General features: G+C 44.5%; 1 protein-coding gene across 1 annotated transcript in view; it reads left to right on the top strand.

Moving 5' to 3' along the window:
* The window catches only part of SMC4 (structural maintenance of chromosomes 4), a 142,092-nt gene that overhangs the window by 99,961 nt on the left and 22,483 nt on the right, over nt 1–19,648 (top strand). The window contains exons 14-18 of the mRNA XM_088479818.1: nt 11,878–12,103; nt 12,817–12,896; nt 12,990–13,142; nt 13,225–13,351; nt 13,704–13,893. Coding sequence (XP_088335944.1) covers nt 11,878–12,103; nt 12,817–12,896; nt 12,990–13,142; nt 13,225–13,351; nt 13,704–13,893 — 776 coding nt within the window. The remainder of the gene's footprint in view (nt 1–11,877; nt 12,104–12,816; nt 12,897–12,989; nt 13,143–13,224; nt 13,352–13,703; nt 13,894–19,648) is intronic.

Below are 19,648 nucleotides of genomic sequence, written 5' to 3'. Positions count from 1 at the left end.
CACCGGGGTACTTTACAGCCGGGTCAGGTTGACTGTGGCCTTTTCAGGGTGCAGCTGTTTAATCAATGGGGAAAAAGTCCTCCCTGCATCCCTCTCTGGGTATTCTTCACCTAGGAGCCCTGCTGGAGTCTCAGAATCTGAGAATTCTTCTGGCATAAGACGGCATCTCCACTCTTCCATTAGGAGTACATGGATGTCTGCGCAGTCGACATATGTCTTTACAATCTGGGATGCATGGTCCACTATTCAGTGTCTGCCTTTGGAAGGGTGGAATGGGCTTAGTTCCATTCCAGGCCTTTCCATATTTGGCTTATCTCCAGATGGAACAAGTTTTTTTCTGTCTGATCACTGTTCAAACGATGATGCTCTCCCTGGAGGCAAGTCGGTCCCTTTTCGGGTGACTATGGCCATCTCGTCCAGGGTATTCTTTGCTAAGGACAGTTTCTGGTTCGCATCCATTTCAGTGCAGTTGGATGTCTGTCGAATCCACCCTGTCAATTAACTTGTTGGAACTTTAGCCTGTCTTCGGCCTTCACTCTGGCATAGCTCTTGTTTCCCGGTGAACCTGAAAAAGTTCAGTCCGACAGGGTCAGAACAGTGGCTTCCTTTTTAGCAATACTGTTCGTTGGGTGGCAATGTCAGGTATGTCATACATTCGGACATTGTTCGAGGGTCTCCTCCCGATCATCTCGACAGCGTTCATTTCAGGTGCTCTCCATTGGGAAGCGGGAGTCCTCAGCCGTCACGACGTGCATCCCGGGGACTAGTCTCTTTCCCAAGAGAGGTTTCATCTCCTGGTGAGCAGGGGGGGGGCCCTCCTGAGATGACCCTCATGGCCTTCTGACTATCACACTATGGTGTTACAGTCCAACTCTGGGGATTCTGAAGCAACCTTCAGTGACTCTTTGTCGGTGAAGTGGTCCTTCCAATTTGCGTACCTGTGTTCTCCGGTCTCCATTCTTCCTCGAGGGAAGTGTTTCAATCGAGACAGAAAGCTTTCCTGCTGGTGGCTCCTGATTGCCCCAGATGTCAGGGGTACTTGGTTTTTCGGAGTCTCTCCATCGATACTCCATTCCTGATGCTTCACTGCCCAGACCTGTTGTCTCAGGGTCCTGGGGTTTGCCTTGGACCTGGGTCGTTTGTCTTTGACTGCGTCCCTACAGTGGTCTTACGGCTTCCCTGGCTTTGTCATCGTTGGAATGATTAGAGCACATGGATCAGCTTTTGCTGGGACCTACCACAAACTGTGGCAGCCATAATTCTTATGGTAGTATACCTGTCGATACGATCCTCCGGTGTCCAGGATTTCCAGATATTCTGGTATTCCTTCCGGCTGGCTTGGGTTTCACCTTCGGCCTGGCCTTCCTGACAGTGCGGATCTCCACTGACTGTCCCCTCTGGGGACAGTCAAAGGAACAGCTGGTTGTGAAAGCCATTACATGGTCTATTGGTTTGGCTCTCTCTTTCTCTCAGGGTGTTTATATCGACCAGGTGAGTGTCGGAATTGGGAGCGTTCTCATGTGGCTCCCTCTTCTGGAGGGCATCATGTCAGGGTGTGAGTTGCTCTCGCCCTGTGTTTCTTCTTAGTGATTTTTAGGTTCCATATTATTCTGGAACTTATTGTACGGCCGTTCAGTCCCCAGTCCTCTCGGCTGGTGTGGCCTCATTGACTGTGGTCCGGCCTCTGTGGATTTATGTGATCCGTTCAAGTTCCTTACGGAAAACGGACTCCTTATTGGTGGTCTGAGATTTCTGGTTTTAATAAGAAAGGCTGGCCGGCCTATAGCCAAATGTTGGCTGGAGGGCCTCGTATGTCTTCTTCAGGGGCCTACCCATGGGTAGGCCTTTCTGTTGATGAGGCTTGTTTTTTCTTGGGCCATGTAACCCTCGTGGGCGGCTCGCTGTGGTGCCTTGGCTGTTTTGCCTTACTAGGTTCTAGGCATTGGTTTCCTTTGCCTCTCAGGATGCTTCCTTTTTGGCGGCGGATTCTCCTCTCAGCACAGGAGCGTCCCCACCCTTGGTTGAACTGCTTTGGGACATCCCCAAGGTCAACCCTGTGGACCCCCTATGGGACCCTAAAGTAGAAAACAAGAGATATGGTTAGAACTTACCTTTGTTATCTCTGTTTCTACGAAGTCCATAGGGTCCACAGGGCGCCCCTCCTGACGCACCTGGCTTCATATGGGCTGTGTGGCTGGTCACCGATTTTCCGTCTCCCATTTCTGTGAGTATGGTTATTGAGTGTTCCAGTTTTCTCTCTTTTTCTCTCCTCCTCCGGCCTTTGGCTACTTAAAAACTGAGGTGCCTCTGGCTTGGGGGTGGGGTTATAGGGAGAGTGGACCCAAGTGCATCCTGGGAGCTAAAAGCTTTAACTGCGTGGTGCCAGGATTTGGTTCCCAACCTATACCCCAAGGTCAACCCTGTGGACCCTATGGACTTCGTAGAAACAGAGATAACAAAGGTAAGTTCTTACCATATCTCTTGTTTTTGGTCTAATAGTAGGGTTGGCGTATTACGCAGACCCCATGAGGCCATAGATCCTTTAGGCAGATTGTTCCATTTAACCATATCGTCAGAAAAAAGGATAAAGTGGATACTGCAAATGTGTAATATTCAGATGAAGCTGCAGGTTCTAAGAGTAGTCCATAATTTTCCTGACTGTACTATCCTCAAGTATATTAAAGTTTATTTATGTAGTCCCTTTCTGAGACCCATTTCCACTTCCGCGTAGGTCAACAATGTGCTGTGGAAATGTGGTAGGAGCAAATATAAAACTGGGTACACACTAGGCAGTCCTTTTGCAAGATATGTTTTTCCTACTCAGATTGGAACGATATATCGTGCAGACCGAATAATGTGTACACCTGGTCGCGCTTACCCGCAGGTTGTTCATAATCCTCATCTCATCATCCCATCTGCAGTGAATGACACCATGCTGCTAAATACAGCATGGAACTACATTTCTACCTCAGAGTCCTTAAGGATCCACAGGGATACCTTGGGGTACAGGGCTTGGCTCCAGCCATGGGCACCACAGAGTTAAAGATGCTCCGGACCCCCTCCTATACCCCGCCCCCAGGCCAAGGCACCTCAGTTTCAGTAGGTGCCCGGCCGGGAGCTGGGGCATAACAGCCCCTGAAGATCTTCAAGAGCGGTAGCATAGGACTGTCCAGCGGACGTCCATGCTACCGCTCCACCACCCCCGCTGGCGCCGACCACCGGTAGCGATCCGGGGAGCTCAGCGTGCTCTTGGGGGTTCCAGCTAGCGGAACCCCCGGGGGCCTTGGACTGTGGCCGGATCTACGGGTGGCTACATAAGGTAAGCAGCGGGCGTCTGCGGTAGGCGCCCGCTGACTCACAGTCCGGCGTCCCCAGGGCTGGGGGCTCCCTGGGGACGGCAGTATAGTGGAGCCAGGCGGATGCCTGCGCTCTCCACTAGACCACCAGGGATACGGGGCTGGAGCGTTGCGGAACTCGCTCCAGCATCCCGGGGGGTTAATGGCCTGGCAGGGGAGGATGCCTTCCCTGTAGCGCACAAGAGGCTCCTCCCCCATCACTGCTCTCCGCCACCTTACGTTGAGGTTTTGGCGGGCTGAGGCAGTGATCTTCCCCAGGCCCGCCTCCCTTCATCCTCCGGCGACCATTTTATGAGCAAAGACGCTGTGGTGCAGGGTGCGGAGCCTTGGTGCCCCTTACATACCTCTCCTCCCAGTATAAGGTCAGCGTATGTAGCACTATCACTGCCAGGCTGTAGGTCTGTGTAAGTGAATTGTGCACTTAGTGCAGGGTTTCTGCATTGCATGTGACTTTATGCTAGCGCTGTGTGCCTGATCTTTTCTCCTGTCAGCCATTTTACTATCCCTATTTCTTCCTCCTGATCAGCCCTCTCAGTGCCAGTACTGTCAGGGTAAGAATTTACCTCACAGTTTGATTTATTTCTGTGAGAGGAGTGTCACATACCACTATGTCCAGTGAGGACTCTGTTAGAGGAGCACCTCTCCTATTTTCCTGCTCCAGATGTAAAGCAGGTGTGGGGGAGGGGGCGATACTACAGGATGGGTTATGTGCTGCATGTTTGGCCATCCCTGGTACCTCTGCTGTACCCAGCACCTCTCAGGAACCACTTTGGGCTTGTTTTGCACAAGCCCTGACTGTTCTTGTAAATAGGCTTGCACTCCCTCCTACGTTTCCACAATTGGGGTTTGCACAGCAGGCGGTAGTCCCGCCTCCTGTTCTGGGAATTCCGGGACCGATAGTAATGCAGTGCCCCCCGCAACATGTCCTTAATCAGGCTGACCCAGGTTTGTCTGATTCTGGGGTGCGGGGCTCTCAGCAGGATCAATCTAGACCTGCTAAAAGACCGTTATTGTCATATCCATCCGCTCAGGATGATGAGGATGACGGCTCGTCTGATGAGGGCGAAATTCTAGATTTGTTGGACACTGACACTCCTCAAGTAGGGGCAGTCTAGTATTTACATTCCAGGCCTCATACGGGCAGTCCGTGCGGCCATGGTAGTTACTGATGACAACTTACCTGCAGTGCCTACTCATGCTTATTTTAAAGAGGTTAAAGGAGCTGCAGCAGTATTACCTCTATCTGGTCAGCTAGTTGATCACATGGAGGAGGCCTGGAAATCTCCAGGAAAAAAATTTCAACCTCACAAGCGTATGGCTCGTACATATCCATTTGCGGAAGATTACTTCACTAAATGGGAGTCTCCTCAGGTGGATTCTCATGTGACGCGCTTAGTAAAAAGCGCAACTTTGCATATGCCGTCTATGTCTTCTCTGACGGATACTACAGACCGTAAAGTGGAGGTGTGCCTAAAGTCTATCTATTCCTTTGCTGGAGGAGCATCTAGACCAGCTATGGCTGTCTGCTGGGTGGCTCAGGCTATGGAAAGGTGGGCAGACGCTTTGGAAGCATCATTTGCTTCTGAGGGTACCAGCGAACAGGTTGTGTTAGTGGGTAACCTTCGGGATTCCGCTACGTACATTAACAAAGCAGCTTTGGATTTGAGCCTGCTTACTTCTAAGATTTCTGCGGCGGCTGTGACCACTCGACGCTCCTTGTGGTTACGTTCTTGGAGGGGGGACGCTGAATCCAAGAAAGGCTTGGAATGCTTACCCTACAATGGGCAGGTCCTGTTTGGACCAGCGTTGGATAAAATAGTGGACACGTTGGCGGCTGCCAAATCTGCATGTCTACCTTCAGCCCCGACTCTTTCTGGGTCTAAAAATCCGTCCTTTCGGCCCTATCACCCTCCGGGAAAACCTAGGGTTCAGTTTTTTCCGAGACCTTCAGGTCCCAAAAAGACCGCTAAGACCAAGAAGCAAGCTTGGAGTACCAGACGTCCAGCTGCCATGCCGGACGACAAACCCTCAGCCTGACGGGTTGGCCCTCCCCTTGTGGGATCCCAAGGTGGGAGTCCGACTTCTGCAATACGCCCCTTGTTGGTTCAAAACCACCACAGACACTTGGGTAAGGGAGGTGGTATCTCAGGGATATGCCCTCCTTCCGCAGAAGGCTGCCTCATCAGTACTTTGTAACAGCACGTCCTTCAGTTCCAACAAAGGCTCTAGCGATCCAAGAGTCGGTGCGTTCTATGCTTCAGATGGGAGTAATAGAACCTGTTCCGTTATCCCTGAGAGGGACCGGATATTACTCCAACCTTTTTCTGGTTCAAAAACCAAATGGATCATACCGACCTATACTCAACCTCAAGTCCCTGAACAAGTTTTTAAGGGTCCCTCGGTTCCGAATGGAAACTCTGCGTTCTTTTGTTTTAGCTATGCAGCCTGGGGATTTTATGGTGTCCCTGGATATTCAGGATGTTCACCTGCATATCCCCATTGCCAGGGTTCATCAGCGTTACCTCAGATTTACAGTGTCGGACCTCCATTACCAGTTTCAGGCTCTACCGTTTGGCCTTTCCACGGCTCCTCGGGTGTTCACAAAAGTAATGGCGGTCATGGCGGCACACCTGCGGTTGCAGGGAGTTCGCCTGTTACCTTACTTGGACGACCTTCTGTTGTTGGCAGGGTCGCCACAAGTCCTTTGCAGACATCTACAACTGACAATATCAGTATTACAGGCTCACGGCTGGATAGTGAACTGGAAGAAGTCCTCTCTAATTCCTTCTCAGAGAATGGTCCATCTCGGGGCATTGTTGGACTCTCGGCAACAGAGGATCTTCTTGACGGAGGAAAAGATAGCCCTGTTGCAGTCCAAGATACGCAATGTTCTAAGCAGTCGCCGAGTGGTCTCTTCTCTCAGCGATGAAGTTACTGGGTTCCATGGTGTCAACGTTCGACATGGTGGAGTATGCCCAGTTCCATTCCAGGCCTCTACAAATGTTGATCCTGTCCAGATGGGACAGAAATCCCCGTCGAATAAAGACGCAGATGATTAGGCTCAATCCGGAAGTGCGTCTGTCTTTGACGTGGTGGTTACAAAAGTCTCATCTCAGCAGGGGACGTTCGTTTTGGATTTCGGATTGGGTCCTTCTAACAATGGATGCCTGCCTTCGGGGCTGGGGCGCTGTGACAGGCCCACACGTCTTCCAGGGCCGGTGGACGTCAGAGGAATCGGACCTGCCAATCAATTTATTGGAAAAGACCGTTCCTGCTGGGGAAACCTGTGCAGGTACAGTCAATCAACGCCACCACGGTGGCTTACCTAAATCGTCAGGGATGAACTCTAAGCCAAGCGGCTCTAAGGGAGGTGTGTGTCCCGCATTCTGACTTGGGCAGAAGGCAATCTTCATTCCGGGTGTGCTCAACTGGGAGGCGGACTTCCTCAGCCGCCACGATATACACCCGGGGGAATGGTCTCTTCACCAGGAGGTGTTCCAACTCCTGGTGGACAAGTGGGGTCTTCCCGAAATAGACCTCATGGCCTCCAGACACAACCGCAAGCTGTTGGCGTACGGATCCCGAACAAGAGATGCAGGAGCTCTCCTTGTGGACGCTCTGTCGGCACGATGGAACTTCCAGTTTGCGTACCTGTTTCCTCCGTTCTCCCTGCTGCCTCCAGTAATTCGAAAGTTCAGGCAGGAAGGAGGCAAGATCCTGCTGGTGGCCCAGAAGGAGTTGGTACTCTGATCTCCAGTGTCTATCCATCGACACTCCTTGGCTGTTACCTCAGAGGCCGGACCTATTGTCTCAGGGTCCTTGTCTCTACCCGGACCTGAGTCGGCGATCTTTGACGGCGTGGCTCTTGAGACTTCCTTCTTGAGGTCCAAGGGTTTCTCTAGAGCGGTGGTCAATACCATGTTACATGCTCGTAAGCCGGCTTCAGCTAGAATTTACCACAGGGTGTGGCATACCTATTTTGAGTGGTGTCGCCCTAAAGCGTACGATCCTCGCGAGTTTAGAATATCGAGAGTGTTGGCTTTCCTTCAGGCAGGCTTGGATTTAGGTCTACGCCTTGCTTCACTGAAGGTGCATGTTTCTGCCCTGTCGGTTTTGTTTCAACAAAGGATTGCTACGCGGCCTGATATCCTTACCTTTATGCAGGGTGTCCTTCGCATCCATCCTCCCTATGTCCATCCGGTAGCTCCATGGGATCTGGCTGTGGTCCTGAAGGCGCGCTACAGGATCCTCCATTTGAACCTATGGGTTCTGTGGATCTGAAATGGCTTACGGCAAAAACAGTGTTCCTTTTGGCTATTGCTTCAGCCAGAAGGGTGTCGGATTTTGGGGCTCTTTCGTGTCGTCCCCCATTTCTAATTTTTCATTCGGATAGGGCGGTACTTCGTACCCGTCTCAAATTCCTTCCTAAAGTGGTGTCTAGTTTCCACATTAACGAGGAAATTGTGGTCCCAGCTTTTAATTCATCTGATCTCTCAGCTGGTGAGGCTTCTTTGGATGTGGTACGGGCTCTGCGGAGTTACGTGGACCGTACTAGTTCTTTGAGAAAATCGGACTTTTTGTTTGTCCTATATGGATTTCATAAGAGGGGTTGGCCTGCCAATAAACAGACTTTGGCACGCTGGATCTGTATGGCGATCTCTGAGGCATACACTCATGATGGACTTCCAGTGCCACCCTCTGTGAAAGCTCATTCTACAAGATCTGTGGGACCTTCGTGGGCAGCTCGACGTGGCGCCTCAGCTGTTCAGCTTTGTAAGGCGGCCACGTGGTCCTCTGTCCATACTTTCGTCAAGCATTACGCCTTTGATTCTCGGGATGCTTCCTTCGGGCGGCGGATTCTCCTCTCGGCACAGGAGCGTCCCCTCCCTTGAAGGATACTGCTTTGGGACATCCCCAAGGTATCCCTGTGGATCCCTAAGGACCCTGAGGTAGAAAACAGGAGATATGGTAAGAACTTACCTTTGTTATCTCCGTTTCTACGAAGTCCTTAGGGTCCACAGGGCGCCCGACCTGACGCCATGTGCTTCCGTAGGGTGTTGTTCTGGTCACCAGTTTCTGTCTCCCTTTTCTATGAGAATGTGAATCTTGTGTGTTCCAGACTTTCTTCTTCCTTTTTCCTCTCTCCCGGCCTATGACTTGATACTAAAACTGAGGTGCCTTGGCCAGGGGGCGGGGTATAGGAGGGGGCCCGGTGCATCCTAGGAGGGACATCTTTAACTATGTGGTGCCCATGGCTGGAGCCAAGCCTTATACCCCAAGGTATCCCTGTGGACCCTAAGGACTTCGTAGAAACGGAGATAACAAAGGTAAGTTCTTACCATATCTCCTGTTATCGTGCCGTCGTCCACTGCATCACGTAGTACGGAAGGAGCGATGTATCGTGCCGCAGCATCATGTTGTCGCTGGGTATACTCATCGTGTATTGTGTACCCAGCATTAGAGCTATTTTAGCCTTTAAGGCATAGGTTTGAATTGGATAGCTTGATTACATCTGAGACCATCAGAATATTTGGAATACAGAGCTATTGAGCCAAGAAGGCAGTTTTCTAAAGGCGCATATCCACTATACGATATCCTCCCTGAACAATATCGTTGAACGATTTCCCTTGAATTTCACCATGTCTAGGATGAACGATATTGGTAAAATTTAACCATTTGCAACGATTTTACAATCAACGATAAATGATATCGTTTTAAAATTCTTGGCATGATGTTTCTTGAGGGGTGTATACTGGGCTGACGTTTTGAGGGGTGGGTGGGGCTTTCATGAGGGATAGCGTGCATCGTAGGTGGAAGACTGTGTACGATGAACGATATCGTTCAATTGGGCTAATCTATGTTGTAGAGGATACGCGCCATAACAGATGTAAACAAACCAAATCCGCAAAGAAGCCAGTAATCAGTGCTTCAGTTCCCCTTCAGGTTTCTAGGTAAAGGACAATATGGATTGGGGCTACGTCATAGATCACTGCAGAGCTCTGCCAAAAGGGTTTTTGTTTTGTTTGTTTTTTCACAAATTGTTTTACAGTCGGTGATCGCCCTGAAAGACAAAATGTGGGTCCCAGGGACCCGCCACTTTAAAAAAATGGGGTCCTACCTGACTATTTCTGGGTCCCATCATAATTTTTGCTTTAGAGCTTCCCATATGCCCTTCAGTCCTCCCCACATGCCTACATACCCCTAGAATGCCCATCTGATACCACCAATTGTACCTAGAGGTCAGACTGCAGTCCCCATTGACAATAATGGGGACTACAGTCTGCGAAATCTTCTGTGAAATCTTCTGCATTAGACTGTTCTTACATAAAATTATGCAGAAACTAGTTTCAGCATAATTTTATGAAAAACCCTTGAACCAATAAATACATGCCCATGGTACTATTGTCCCTCAAATGATGTGAAAACAAGATTTTTACACTCCATTGCATCCTTTTCTCTAAATAAGGTGTTCAACTTCAGTTAGCTTCCAAATAATTAAGCTGCATACATACGTAAAGATTTTCTGTCCAACCATCCAACTAGTTGATTGGTTGGAATGAAAATCTGGTAAGGTATGAAAGTAAAAAAGCAATTTGCTCCCAAATGCCGGAAAATGGACAAGAACTGTTGTTTGAACAAATTGTTTAGATCAAACATTTAACTAACAATCTTGTCTGACAACCATTTTCATCTGTTTTCTGGCATTTAGGAGCAAATTGATGATTATCATTTACTCCCATAAGTTACCAGATTTTCATTCCAGCCAATCAACTAGTTGGATGGTTGGACAGAAAATCTTTACGTGTATGCAGCTTTAGGAAAGTATTCTTTGCTTTATTCTAAACATTAAATAATAGACCTTTTTTGAAATATTTTTAATAATTTTAGGTTTCAGTTTTACTCACTGATAAGATTCACAGTAATGCCACACAGCTGTATCCCCAATTTATATGCCATACAGCAGTGCCTTCAGTTGATGAGCTGCCTCACCACCGTTCCACACATCAACGTCCTCAATTCAAAATGTGCTACACAGTAGTGTACCCAGTGAAATATGCATAATTAATGTAAATACCTGACCGGGTTGTTATGAGAGGCAGAGGCTGTGATTGCAGAGCCCACATTTGATCTGAAAGGGCGGCAGGTGGCCGAAATCTGAGTTTGGTACTAAACCTTACCCCTCAGTCTCTCCCCAGAGTGAAGGAGGCGGTGCAACACTACACCTCCTCCGCTCAAATGTCCAAACTATGTTTAGCATTTCGTGGGTGCTCTGCAAGAACACGGGTGTCACCTCTCACCAGGTGGCAAACCGCAATTGAATTGCAGGCTATAGCTTGGATGCCCCTACATTAGGTCTGAGTAACCATCCTTTTTGCGCTCTTGTTATCCTCTTAAAGTAAAATCATAATTTTTCAGGGGGATCTCTTCTGGTTTTGATCTTTCTGGTACTTTCCTTTTGGGCTTAAATTTAAATACTTTTTCGGGTTAGGAATATAGAGGAGGATTTGCATCTGAGACATCATATTTTTTTTTTTATTATTCATTTTTATTCTTGTTCGTTGGTTCTACCATTTGAGTTATTCCAAACATACTACAGGTATTGGATATTTATTAAAGTTATCCTCTTCTTTAGGGGTTTCATGTTATCCTTACTGGATGACCCAGGGATGACCGTTCACTAAATCTACCATTACCTCTGGCCACTCGATTGTACGATCAATAATTCTTTATAAAAAAAAAAAGTTCTGACCCTCCAGCTATATCATAGACTTGTCTGTCAAATCTAATAAATGCACATGTCCCCAATGGCTCCCACCGCAGCAACAGGACAAGCTACCCAGAGAGGAGGTTTTTTTTTTCTTCTTTTTCTTTGTTTTGGTTCTCCCTAGCTTCTCCTACTGGTCTGTTTATTAAATTAATTTTAGCTTTACTTTGTAACTTTGTTGATCCTAGCTGTTTTGCTCTGGCTATTGGTGTTGTGTCCCTATTCCCTACCCACTTGCACATTACAATTAAGGGATTTTACAGAGAACAGAGGGCCTGATTCGCTCGCTCTGACAGAGCGCTCGCTCTGAATCAGGGCCGGGCTTTTTTTTTTTTTTGGTTCGGCCCCTTGGCCGCTCGCATAGCTGTGGGTGACCACTCACAGCTATTGCGAGCGGCAATGATGATGGTCGCGATGGTCAAGACCATCGCGACCATCGGGCTTGCGACGAGACCCTTGTGGTAGGGTGTCGTGGCCGCAAGCCCCAGAGAGCTTTCGGCTCTAACAGAGCCGGAATCTCTCCACTTACATCACTCGTGATGTCAGTGGGGCCGCTCCCAAACGGCAGGCGTTCTCATGGGAACGCCTCCGTTTGGGAAGCCCACCAAAGGGGGCGAGTTGTCACTCAACATCGACAGCTGGCCCCACCATCGACCCGGTTGCGAGCGCTCAGCGCTTGCGACCGGGTCTGAATCAGGCCCAGAGTGCTTTTTTTGTTTCGGACCTGCATTAAGTGTTTTGTTTTTTTAATCGCAGATGAAGGTATGGGAAAAAGGAATGGCTACTATACAGACCCCTGATGGCATCCCACGTTTGTTTGACATGGTCAAAGTTAAAGATGAGCACATAAGACCAGCATTCTACTTTGCACTAAGAGATACCCTTGTTGCAGATAGTTTAGATCAAGCAACCAGAGTGGCCTTTCAGAAAGACAAGAGGTGGAGAGTGGTGACTTTACAAGGACAAATTATTGAGCAGTCAGGTAATTAAATTCACTTGCCTCCAATCACTTCATTGTTCTGCATTGGTTAAGGGCACAGTATTTCAATATCGCAGATTTTTCTTTAATTTATAAGGCTCTTGCGAAGAATGGTCTGCTAGCTCTCTTCCTGTTTGAATATAAGACTTTTCCTAGGATAGTCTTACTTTTGCCAATAGAAATGTGTGTATTGCCACATTTAATTCATATCCTGATTCTGCTAGATTTACGCTTACTAGTGTATTTCTATTTATAGAGAGATATAGATAGGTAGAGATATAGATATAATTTTGTCTAATCTATAGATAGATTTCTTATATCAATTTTTTTCCTAAAATTTTTCACTATGTGCCCATTGCCTTTTGGATGATACTAAATATTATGTAACAATTAGAAATTACGTACTTCTAGATTTTTATTTTAAATGCAAAATTTATTTTGGTAGTTCATAATTTGCACAAAAAAAAGAATCCTACTGTTCCATGGTTTGTGGCATCATTAAGTTCCTTGCTTTAAATTGACCGATTTTAAATAAATTTTATGCATTAGTTTACACTGACACAAATTACAGTATGGAGAGGTAAACCCTTAATCATAAAATCAACTCAAAATAAACTAACCACCTTGTTTAATCTGAAAATGGTCTTTTATTTAGAGAGATATGAAATGGCTTTCTAATATTTTGTATCCATGAATCCTGTACTTTCTATTCCTAGGTACAATGACTGGTGGTGGGGGCAAGGTGATGAAAGGCAGAATGGGAAATGCAATTGTGGTTGAAATTTCAGAAGAACAGGTTAGAAGTACTAGTAATTGAACTTCCATCATTTCCCCTCTTTTTTTTTTTTTTCCCCTACCCATCCTCATTTATGTCTTTGCTTATTTGCAGCTGCAAAAGATGGAATCCAAACTAAAATCGGACTCTGATAAAGCGACAGCAATTCAGGATCGCAAAGTAGATCTTGAGGAACAGTTGTCTAAACTGCGCCAATCTACAAGGCAGATGAAAAATACCTTTGAGAAGTACACAGCCAGTTTGCAGGTAAATATGCATTTTCTCGATCTTATTTCATAAGATCCATTTAAGCACTGTACAAGTGTAATTGTGGTCTGTTACTTTCTAGAATCTTGCCGAGCAAGAGACACACTTGAAAACTCAGGTCAAAGAGCTTGAGATCAATGTAGCTGCTGCTGCACCTGACAAAAATCAACAAAAGCAGATGGAGAAAATTTTGGAAACTTTTACAAAGGGTAGGTATTCTAGTTGGTTCTGGCAGTACCCCACCACATTATGGATTCATGGTCTGGCTATTCTAGTTGCAAAAGTACTAACCTCATAACTGGTATGGAATTCCAAAACACATGAATAGGATAAGCTAGCAAGTACTAACTGTTTACAGATGGTCAGTAAAGTCCAATGGGGAAATTTTTATACAAAGCTTGAGAAGTAATTGTCTGCAGTCTAGTACAGAGATTAAAACCTAAACCTGTATTGCAAAAATTTGCTGATCATGATAATATTTTATTATATAGGAGAACAAAATGTAGTCTATTTAAGTGATGGAATTTTTTTTTTTTTTTTCCCTTGATTGATTGAATGAAGACTATGAAAAAGCTGCAGAGAAAGCTGGAAAAGTAGAAACAGAAGTAAAAAGACTTCACAATCTCATAGTTGATATCAACAACCACAAGTTAAAAGCGCAACAGGACAAACTAGATAAAATCAACAAAAACATCGACGAATGTGTCTCTTCTATAACAAAAGCTCAAGTGGCAATAAAGACTGCAGACAGGTAAGTACAAACCAAAGTGAAATGGAATATGCTTGTGGATATAAATTAGAATAATAAACTATGAAATTGCTGTTACCACAGGCAACTTGTACGTAGAAAGCGTTCACTTGAAATTAATCATCTTTCACATGTAGAGAGCAACCCAACCGGAAGCAACCAGTTGTGCAAAGATTCCTAAGTGACCCTGCAGAAATTGCCAAATTCAGGCCTTATTCCTCTTGTTTTACATGTACAAACTAATTAAGGAAATACCAATCCTTTCCAAACAATCGGTCATTTTTACTTACAAATCATTGCAAGAAGCTTCTATTAGGTCTTTCATTTTACATAGAGTATGGATGTCCTATGTTTGAAATTCTTTGTATTGCTTGATATGATGAAATGGACTCCTACTTATCAGCGTATAGTGTTTTATATGTATGCACTGTAGAGGTCACTGCAGCTATTCATATCTACAGTGTTTACACTTGACTGAGATTTTTGTGGGTGTTGAGTAATAGTGCTTTTACTATCGTGTAGTAGCTGTGCATCATGCTTTTATTAACTGCATCTTTTAACACCATGTTGTGGTATCTGGAAAATATCTCACAATTTTAGCAATGTTCATGTCACCTTTGACTAACCCCTTTTATATCTGTAGGGATCTGTCATATGATGCGCATACACGGTCAGGTTTAGCTGGTCAATATAAATTATATCGATATATCGCCCTGTTTGTGGGCCCCCCCAAACGATGGTCGATGCGGGGGCACGGTTGGTCGATATCTAGTAGTTTGGGGGTTGGTGCATGTGCTGGATGTTCGACATCGAAAATCCAGCACATGAAGGACGATCAGACAACGATATCTGATCTTTGATCGTTCAGTGTGTACGGAGCTATAGTTAGAGAAATTTGTACTTTCGACAATCTGAAGTTCCACCAAAATGTATTCTAGTTCTCTAGTATATATTATTAGCAGTCTCCTACCTAGTTACTTTAGCAAAAAAAAAGGGGAAGACGCAGGTGCACACTATAAGCACTAAGAATTCTAGTAATCAAAAAGTTTATAACAAACTGCAACATTTAACATGGTTTTAAAAGTAAGGTTTATTAATACATGTTTCGCCAAAGATGTTTGCCCACCTACCACCTCACTGTGAATCCTTATACAGGTGGGGTCCCTAACATTCTTAATATTGACACACTAATTAATTTATGTAGGACTTACCTTTCATAGGGCCCATTAGATGTGTGTACTGCAATGCAGAGACCCATACCAATCAAAATCACCTGGGGCAGGTAGGAGTGCCAGCCCAAGAGAAGGCGTCTTATCATTACGCATTGGTACACTCTTAAAGCTGTGGTGAGAGGAATAGCTGTACAACAGGGGTCACACCTTAAAAAACAATTCATATCCCATCATAAACAATTAGAACTTAGGCCCTTATTCAATTAGTTTCGCACCCGCGATACATTTCCACCTGCCGGAGTTTTCACCTACTTCGCGTGTTCTGGACGCGAAAACTTATCCCTGCGTATCGCCGTATTCAATTCCAAATCTGCGAAAAAGTACTGTAGTTTTTGGGGAAATCAGCCTGACACTCCCCTAAAAATGCTATGACATTGGGGTTCACTATGGGTACCCCCAAATATACCTGCTAAAGGTATTTGGGGTTTTTAAATGGTCTCAATGGGCGTCATTTAGAGTCTTTAAAACAGTGGTGAAGAATAGCAATAAGCAAATTTTTTTTCTTGGTAAAATAAGTTATCCCATCAAATTTGGGGTACATGAAAATGGGTTCAAGCATATTTTGAAATTGCTAAAGTCAAGTATTAAAAAGTGCCAAAAACGCACCTTCAGCAAGCACCTGTAATAAAAAAAAAAAAAAAACCTTCCCCATACTTGCAGAGCCCCTCAAAGGCTATTTCGCTAATTGTTGAAGTTGTAGCTCCACTATGAAATTTTTCGGCCACTTTTTTGGGGTGTCCTTTGTTTTTTTTTGTTTTCTTGCGTTTTTTGACCGTTGGCTTCAAGGGGGCTATCCAAAGGGTGCGGGGTGGTAAGTTTGCACCCCAAAACCCCAATTCTGCACTCTTTTCCGCCGGGTATTCATTGGCGAAACTTTTCCGCTGGTTACAAGGCGCAAACTTTTCGCACTGGTGAAAAGTCGGACAAATTGAATACAGGGATAAGTGGAATCTGCGAAAATATTTTTTTCAAACGGCTTTTCGCTGCCTAGTTGAATATGGGCCTTAAACTGCCTAATTTAGAGCAACAAAAACAACCTACTAAAGAACTACAGTAGATACGCGCTCTATTACAGAAAATTCTTGTAGATCGCATGCAAGTTTCCCTTCCTAAAACTAGGGCCCGTATTCAATTTGTGCATGCCGCAATGTATTGTGGTCAGCTAGTTTGCTGTTCAAATTTATATCAAATTCTGTACCATTTACTGAAATAGACATCTAGGTAGCAAATCTTCTCAAAGCTGTATTCAAAAGTAAATTTGTGTGGTAGGTTTATACAGGACACTGCAGTAGTCAACTGAATTTCTGTACCAGACCATAAAACCAGAATGTTGTCAATATATTGTGTAAAGTAAGCCACATGCTGGGAGAATTCTGAGTTATCGAAAAATAACACTCAATCTGAAACATAAAGGTTTGAAAATTATTTGTGCCATATTTGAACCCATGACACAGCCTATGAGATGTAAAAAAAATGGTTCGAGTTTCTCCAATACGTCCAGAAAAAAATGAATTGGAGGACCTTCAGTGTTTGGACTATGAATAACCCTTAATCGCTAGTAGCTTTTAGCGCTGCAAGTCACATAAGAAATAATTGCTTTCCAGCCCAACTGTGTTTCCAAAGCACAAAAGTTATATTATTCACATAAAGGATAATACGCACTTTGATCTAAACAATTAGCTCAAAGAAGGAAGTAAATACAAAAGGTACAGCTTGATACAGATGCATGCGCATCGGTCCCATTATACAGTCGTCAATCCTGAGGTCTGTGGTCATCCAAGAGAATGGCTACTGTCTGGGACCGGGACACAGGTTATATACCCTACAGATCATGATAACAACAATGTAGACAGACAAACATAATTCCATTGGTCTTTGTAGTACGCTGTAATTCATATGTTGTCACTAGGGGTATGTCCCAATTCTCCCGACAATGTCTTGAGATTACTTCGTCTTTAACTGGTTTAAGACACTACATACAGAGTATACATTCTAACCAATAATTTCCTATAATCCATAACCATCGTACGCAAGATGCGACTCCCTCGCTGATAGATTAGAATATCTGGAAATAAACAGGGTGTCAGTATAGTACCAAACATGCCATGTCTACCATGTTGTATACCTTAAATATCATATATGCACACTTTATACCATAATGATTGTCTAAGAAAACCTTTTCATTATTAAGCTTAATGCTAGGGAACCTTTTCTATATGTGTTTGCATAAGTAATAGTGAGATATTTACAGGAATTCATCATTGTGTGTTGTGCGTCTGAACGCAGCGCAAACGTTGCGCTGCGTGTATGCGTCGTGTATCATGCAAATATGTGCTGTATGTATTTTATTCGTTAATGTGTGTCTATGTGTCATGGATGGAGATATATATATATTATTATTATTTTACACACACACTTCCCCGTAGTGCAGGCACTCCCAAAACAACGTCCTCTGGCCGTGGTGCTCACTGAAGAAGGTAAGTAGTAGTGCAAGGCAGTGTCACTTTCCGGACTTGAAAAAAGGGGGTCTCACTCCAGTCACTTGTAGTCAACGTTTCGAGTTTTAATAGCAATTTCGTCATCAGGAATTACATTCTTACAGCAATACGTCATCTATAAAGTGACAATAAAAAATTATTTTATTTCTTACCTCTCTACTAAAAAAAAGTCTTTTTCAATAGCGAACGCGAACACATACATGTTCGCTATTAAAAAAGACTTATTTTTCAGTAGAGGGGTAAGAGATAAAATTATTTTTTTATTGTCGCTATATAGATGACGTATTGCTGTTTGGCAGGGTGACTATGACTGTTTTTTTGTCGTCCTTATGGAAAACATCAATAGTATGGATTGTCCGATTAAATTTACCTTTCACATTAGCTTAGAACAGGTCAATTATCTTGACGTTACTATTAAAAGGGAAGATGATAAATTGAACACCTATATTTTTACAAAACCGACAGACCGCAATACACTGCTTGTAGCATCTAGTCACCACTCAATAGCCACCATAAGGAGTCTACCCTTCTTACAGTTAGTTAGGGTCAAAAGGATAACTAGCAACCAGGAGAAATTGGATGAAGATCTCACTAGGATGTGCGCTAAATTCAAAAATAGAGGTTATACATCTGAGATTTTGAGACTAGCGAGACAAAGAGTGGATGCACTCAGCAGAAATGATTTACTAAAAAAAGTGTCAAAAAGAACGTAGATAAGAGAATACATTGGCCACGTAGATATACGTTAGCTAACAATATTATCAACCAGACCACACGGAATCTATGGCCTATTATCCAACAGGATAGGGACCTTAAAAGCCTTAAACAAACTAGGATTCTCTCGTGCCTTAAAAGACGCAAAAACCTTAGGCACCACATAGTCAAATCAGATATTACAGAACTTGTAAATATATCCAGCAATATACAAAGAAAAAGTGGAGGCTGCCATAAGTGTACTGATTGCATCACATGCAGCCATATGATCTGTGGTAAATATTTTACACACCCACATACGGGCAGAAAATACAACATAAGATTTCCACTTAACCTGTTCCAGCTCTTTTGTTGTGTATCTGATTAAGTGCCCATGTGGCCTTTATTATGTAGGCAAGACCATCCGTTCATTTACGGAGCGGATGGTCTTGCACAGATCTGCTATAAGATCAGCAATGGGGGGTAGATCATTGGAGCAACCTGTGGCCAGGCACTTTGTTGACAGTAAACATAACATGGCTAATCTAAGGCATATGATAATAGATCAAGTCCCTGAGAGCCCCCACGGGGGTGACCGACATAAGGCCCTATTATGTTTGGAAACAAGGTGGATATATATGTTGGATACGGTCAAGCCGAAAGGTCTAAATGACCATCTGTCGTTCACTGCATTTGTTTGATTTTTAAGATTGTGGCCTTATTATACATACTGTATTTTTGATATATGAGCTATTGACTCTCTGGAATATATGTAGAAGTAAGGTATATTATATAGACCTAGTCACCTTGTGATGATTTGAAAATATGGGTGGCTCTCAACATTGTTAGGTTATTAATAATATAGTTACTTCTGTTGTCACTCCAGGATTTGTCTGTGAAATTGTATCCTTCCTCTTTTTGCAAGTATTCCCTTAAGCCTGATTAGGCAATTTAGTGTATTGGCAGGCAGTATAAGAGATATGTCTGCAAACTGTGTATTTATTAGTGTTAAATTATTAACATTTGATGCTTTATTAGTAACTATTTTGTTTGCGATATGGGTCCTGAGGTGCTTTTTATATGTTGCACTTTGTATTTTTAATCTTTTGTAACTTAGATTATACGCGTGTATCACACACGCATTGACACGTGGTTATGTTGACATCGTGTGTGGTTGCCTTGACGATGCTCCGTCTCACGCTGACGTCATCGGCAGTTGCCGGGCAGCGGAGGTGAGCCGGAAGCGGGTCTGTCTGGCGGCACACGCGATGAGGGAAGGGGTATAAAGGTAAGAATTCACTTCATGTAATTGTATGTCCTGATGACGAGTTGCTA

This window comes from Taudactylus pleione, unplaced genomic scaffold, assembly GCF_031769625.1.
Source record: "Taudactylus pleione unplaced genomic scaffold, aTauple2 ptg000246l, whole genome shotgun sequence".
Classification (NCBI taxonomy): domain Eukaryota; kingdom Metazoa; phylum Chordata; class Amphibia; order Anura; family Myobatrachidae; genus Taudactylus; species Taudactylus pleione.
The sequence above is the reverse complement of the archived record's forward strand: the minus strand, read 5'-3'. Positions and strand labels throughout refer to the sequence as shown.